Genomic DNA, 6,000 nt, shown 5'->3' on the forward strand with positions numbered 1-6,000 from the left:
CCCCACCTGTGTCACTGGCTGCACACAGACACTAGAGCGAGACAGCCAGGGGACAGATGCAGTCACAGAGAGAAGAATGTGATGTGTCCGTGTTGGAGCCCCGCCCCCGCACAAGACAGCAACACACACTGCTCCAGACTCAGAGATGATAAGCAGCATGCACAGGCAGAAGAGAAGGTATGCAGGCAGGCTGCTAAGAACACTTCCTGTCCTGTGTGCAGACTCCCAGTACTGTTATAACTGCTAGAATGTGCCCTGCTCTTTTGATACTAGAGTTTTCTTTGAAAGCTGGTTAGGCTGTAGGCTGGTAAAGCTGTACTTTAGTGCTGTGCTGTCTCTCCCTCTCCCCTCTCTGTTCCTCTGCCCCCTCTTCCATCTTATGCTGTCTCTACCCCTCTCTGTTCCCCTGCACTCTCTTCCATCTTATGCTGTCTCTCCCTCTCCCCTCTGTTTCTCTGCACCCTCTTCCATCTTATGCTGTCTATCCCTCCCCCTCTGTTTCTCTGCACCCTCTTCCATCTTATGCTGTCTATCCCTCCCCCTCTCTGTTCCTCTACCCCCCTCTTACATCTTATGCTGCCTCTCCCTCTCTACTCTTTCCCTCTGCTCGGATTACGTGTATTTTCTGGTGAAACGCTTCCACATTATGATTATTTTCTGACAACGCTGCCCCATTACGATTATTTTCTGGTGAAACGCTGCTGCCCTATGATTAATTTCTGGTGAAATGCTGCTGCAATAAGTTTATTTTCTGGTAAAACGCTGCCACCTTACGAATATTTTTCCGGTGAACTGCTGCTGCAATAAGTGTATTTTCTGGTGAAACATTGCCACATTACGATTATTTTCTGGTGAATTACGATTCTGAATTACGATAATTACTATTTTTTTCTGATGAAACACTGCCACATTATGATTATTTTCTGGTGAAACGATGCTGCATTATGATTATTTTCCTGGGGGGGAGGGGCTTGGGGGGGGGGGGGACACAGGTTTTCTCGCCTGGAGTGACAAAATGACTAGAGGCACCCCTGTGTCAATTATTTCCTTTTACATGCAGTCTGGCTGATCTAATTAATCCCTGTTGGTGGCAGGATGTTGATGCATATCTCTGTCTGTTATCAGTATATTTACAAGTCGGACTACAATGAGAGCATGAAGGGTGTTGGATGGGTACCCTATGGATCTCAGGAAGCTGAGAAAAACAGAAAGGCCATGGAAATTATCAGTGAGAAGAAATACCGCCAACACCCAGACACTGTCAAATTCACCAGCGTACCCGACTCCATGGAACTGGAACTGGCCAAGAGCAATGCACAGATCATGAACAAGGTGAGTGTTCCTTATGGCAAAAGATCTAAGTATTCTGACAATAATAATAAATGGTAGCAATATGAATCTTGTGGATCTTATGCATGGTGATAAATAAAAATTCATAAGCAGAACATTTCCAGATTAGTGGTGAATGTATACGCCCTTCTCACTTTTCCAACATTTTCAGGAACATTTTTATATTTTCACAATGCTGACATTTTTCACAAAAATATAGTGCATTTGTCTGGAAAAGTCAGAGGACCATGAGAAAATGCATTTTTGCTAAATTTGACAGGTTTACCCCGAGACCTAACTAGTGTTTGTGTTTTCGAATTTGGCAATATGTGGTTCGGAACCCGAACACATGCATTCAGCACCATTTCAGTACAGAACAGCAGGATGGGTGCGTGTCACTTAACTCTGATACTTAGAGTATCTTCAGTGAAAATAAGCCCAGTTTAACTTACCTAGGGCTTCTTCTAGCCCCCCTCTAGTCGAGCCGCTGTGCCCCTCCAAAAGCTGGCCTAGTGGTGGAAGAGGGGTGACAAAAGAGACTTCCATCACCCCTCTTCCACCACTGGGTGGCGCTCCAACGCTGACACCATCCCCAAGGTTACGATCGCGTCATATAATGTGATCAGAACTCTGAATAGGATGTCGGGATTGCAGCGTCGCCAGTGGAGGAAAAGAGAAGCTGATCCAGCCATCTGGAACAGGCAAATATGACAGCTGCCTGCGCCGCTCTGCACACCCTGCCAGGCCGGGAAGGCACATGTCCCCTTTGGCAGAAAAAAAAACAGCCCTGCAGCGCGCACATAGCTTTTCTACATGTGACTGCTAAGAGGTTAATGCATTTTAAGCATAGGGAATCAGGGCCACATAGAAGGTGCTCCAGTACCAGATCCAAAGAGAGCCCAGAAGATGATCCTGTTTGGGCTCTCAAATGTTTTTGAGTATTGTGATAGGCATTGTACAGAAGATCAGCAGAACATCTAGGCAAGCAGCATTTTTGTAATAAGGTCAGCAATGACCGCTTTCATCATACAGTGAGTGACAATTATCAGGGTTGTTTTGCTGTGTGAAGGAGCGGATAGTGTAGCTGGTGTTCTTTAAGGCACCTGCACCAGTGAGCCATCAAAGGTGTTCAAAGTGGTTGGAGTGCAGAAGACTGCCAGGTATGGCAGTGCATCCACTACTCACTATCATGCAGGCAGGGGCATAAGTACAGAGGAGCAGCCTCTGCAAATTCGGGAGAGGCCAGAGATGTAAGTGGGGCCACAACTACTACTTCACTCCCTCTGATAAAGGGGTCCATCTTTTAGGTCAATTGTTTTTGTGGCTCCACTTGTTATGAGTGTGAAGATTACGATGTCCACATTTGTTTTATGCAAGATGGGTCACAAGGGGTTGGCAAGGGAAAGGGTGTGAACATTGGGGGGCCCCATCAAAGGTTTACTGGGGGGCCCCATGAGTTATAGTTACTCCCCTGCATGCAGGTCAGGAATAAGGATAAGTGAGAAAGATTTTGCAAAAAGGGAAATGGTCTCGGAGTGGTGTGGTGTGTGTTTCGGGGGTTAACCCACCTAAGCAAGCTCCTCCCTGCTGATGCGCTCCATGCCACATTCCATCTTCTTACACTTCCACCTTCAGAGTGGAAGTTCTGATCTAGAAGGCGGAAGTGTAAGAAGATGGAACGCGGCAATGAGCGCTTGGAAGAGAGGCAGTTGCTTGAGAGAGTTAACCCCCGTATACACAGCTCCGGCCCCCCAAACACTTTGGGATGATTTCACTTTTTTGCTAAATTGTTCGCATCCATCCCTAGTCCGAAAGTGCCTATAGTGCAAACTGACTGTGTGAAGGGGCTCATAGGAAAGCATAGGTCTGTTCTGCAAGTCTATTGGTCTGCTGCCACTTGTTCCAGAAAACCCAAACCCTGAGTCTATCAGCAGTCAGTTTTTGAATGAATCAAGCTGGGCTTTTGTATTTTTAGATGCACAAAGTAGAGATGGATGCAGTGGACTGGTGGCTTATGGTTTATGCATCATGTTTTTAATCTATGTATTCTTCTTTATAGAGTCTGTACACACAAGCCTGGGAGAAAGACAAGAGGACCATCCATGTTATGCCAGATACCCCTGAAGTCCTTTTAGCTAAAGCCAACTCCTTCAATATAAGCGAGGTATGTCTATATTCACTAATAATCTATGAAGTCAAATGTCATAGATAATGTTATTTGCAGCTTTTACATTTCTATCATTAATGCTGTTGCACCCAAAAAGCAATTATTACATTTTACATCACGACAAGACGCAGAACATTTATATTGTGCTTTCTCCTGGTGGACTCAAAGCGCTTCAGGGCTGCATCCACTAAAGGCGCTCTCTACAGGTGACCAGAATCATTAGGAAGCCTTGCCCAAAAACTCCTTACTGTTTTACATACTGATTTGAGCTGGGATTCGAACCCTGGTCAAAGGCTAAAATCCCACATCAAAGGCAACAGCCTTACCAGTACACTACTATTGATATTCTCATATAGTTTTGTTAGTTAGTTTTTTTTTAAATTGTGTAATTGGTTAAATTCATGTGCTGATATAATGAGAGATAATGAGGATTTGGATGATGAGGATTTGCCCACACTATACCAATGCCTAGCCCTAACTGCCTCCCTATCCTGATGTCTAATCATAACTGACCCCCCAACCTATGCCTAACCTCTCTCCCCCCCCACTACTTTTCCTATCGACCCCCACCACCTCCTACCCCCTCCCCCCCACAGTGCCTAACCAACCCCCCTACAATGGTGTCTAATCCTAACGGACCCCCCCACCCAGCCTATGCCTAACATCTCTCCCTCCCCCCACTAATCCCTATCCCTATCGACCCCCACCACAGCCTAACCTACCCCCCCCCCCCCCAGTGCCTGTTCCTGACTGACCCCCCTTCAACGATGTCTAATCCTAATTGACCCCCCCAACCAATGTCTAGCCAAACGCCCTCACTAATGGCTTAACCCAACCGACCCCTCCCCCACCAATACCTAACGTACCCCCCACGGTGCCTAACCCTAACTAACCCTCCCTGCTGCAAACCTGCTGATAACCACGCCTCCTTCACTACTACGCATGAAAAATATTGAGCACCTAGGAAGTTTGGGTGCCCCATAGGTGCCCATGTTATTATCAGCAATTCCTTCCAGCACCCAAATTTCCTGTTGCCTTGTAATTGGGCCAATCGAAATTGACAGGGGCGTACATCTGATTGGCTCGATCTCAAGCTACATATACCACTTGCATGAAATTTGCAAGAAAAAGTCAGAAACATTTGCATCTTATTGCTAAGTACATAAGTCAGTGAGACTCCCTCAGCAATATTTTTTTTTTTTAATATATCAAAAGTTCTGTGTATCGCAGAAACTTTTACAGAAGAACATTTATAAAATTCCAGCCAAATTAAATCAACATGAATATTAAATCCATTATGGCAGATGGCTGGGAATTGTGTGAAGGTCTAATTTCTGATCACATCAAATATTCCTTTTTATCTGCTGTATCTAAAGTCAACATCAAAGAAGAAGACATACATAATAATTAGCCGACAGCCAAGAGAGAATTCTTACTTTCCTGTAATGAGGGATGATGAACATTAGAATGAAGGCCCTTCGGATGGGCCTGCTAAATTACTGAGCGCAGAGGAAGATGATTAAAATTACAAGTTTCAGGCCAGACTTAAAAGTGACCGCTACTTAGAAAAGAGATCAAAGTCAGATTTATGAATACATTACCTGAGACTCACATCTCTATCCAGATTTCCTCTTTTTTTAAATAGCCAAGCTGCTTGTTTTACGCACACCTTACACAGAAGGTAACGTGTAGGAGAGATGTTTCACAAACTGAAGAATTATTCAGCAGCTGTTTGAACAGGTTCTAAAGGCAAAACTTCTTTATTATGGTAAAAAGCCACATTGGTTATGATTTACTAAGTTTCTCCCAATGCTGAGACCCCTGGAGAACAATGGAGAATGTAAACAAAACTGCAAACTTGACCTGGATTTTTTGAGGGACACCTGACCCAAAGCAAAGCTACCTACGGCGGCGGGATTTCTGGAATGGCCACTAAGGCCCGAGCTTTGGGCGGCAGCTGGTCAAAGGGCGGCTGGACATGGAAGGGGGATTGCTGCATGTGGAAACAGAGACTACAAATTGAATACAAAGGTTGCAAATAAGGAGCAACACATGGAAATGGGGGGGATGCTGCGCTGCCCAAGGGTCCTGTATAGAGCTGAAGGATGTACATGAATGTTAGACATGGAAGAGGAGAGGAGTACTGCACATGGAAGGGAAGCTGCAAGAGAGTTGGCCTAGGGGCGAAAAAAGTGTAACTCTGTATTTGAAGCTACCTAAGGTAAGTACAGAGGTATGTTCATGCGGGATCCACACACCTCTTTGCTTTGTCCATTCCTCTCCTTGTCCCCCTCTGGTCCAGGTAATCACTTCTTCAAAAATTTGACCTGGCACCATCAGTAATAGGCACACTTATGTTGCGACTCCGGCAGCAGCTGTGTTTTGGACACAAGACCACTTCCTGTAATCCTTAGTAGTGATAGGTGATGCTAGCTTGTAGCTATGTTAGACATGTGTGAACATTGGCCAACAGCAGAAGGAGCAACTTCACAGTTAACATTCTC

General features: G+C 45.3%; 1 protein-coding gene across 16 annotated transcripts in view; it reads left to right on the forward strand.

The window, feature by feature from the left end:
• NEB (nebulin) overlaps positions 1-6,000 on the forward strand; it is a 321,375-nt gene that overhangs the window by 105,816 nt on the left and 209,559 nt on the right. For all 16 annotated transcript variants that reach the window (XM_068245793.1, XM_068245797.1, XM_068245803.1 and 13 more), the window contains 2 exons: positions 1,126-1,332; positions 3,389-3,493. In XM_068245793.1, coding sequence (XP_068101894.1) covers positions 1,126-1,332; positions 3,389-3,493 — 312 coding nt within the window. The remainder of the gene's footprint in view (positions 1-1,125; positions 1,333-3,388; positions 3,494-6,000) is intronic.

This window comes from Hyperolius riggenbachi, chromosome 7, assembly GCF_040937935.1.
Source record: "Hyperolius riggenbachi isolate aHypRig1 chromosome 7, aHypRig1.pri, whole genome shotgun sequence".
NCBI lineage: Eukaryota > Metazoa > Chordata > Amphibia > Anura > Hyperoliidae > Hyperolius > Hyperolius riggenbachi.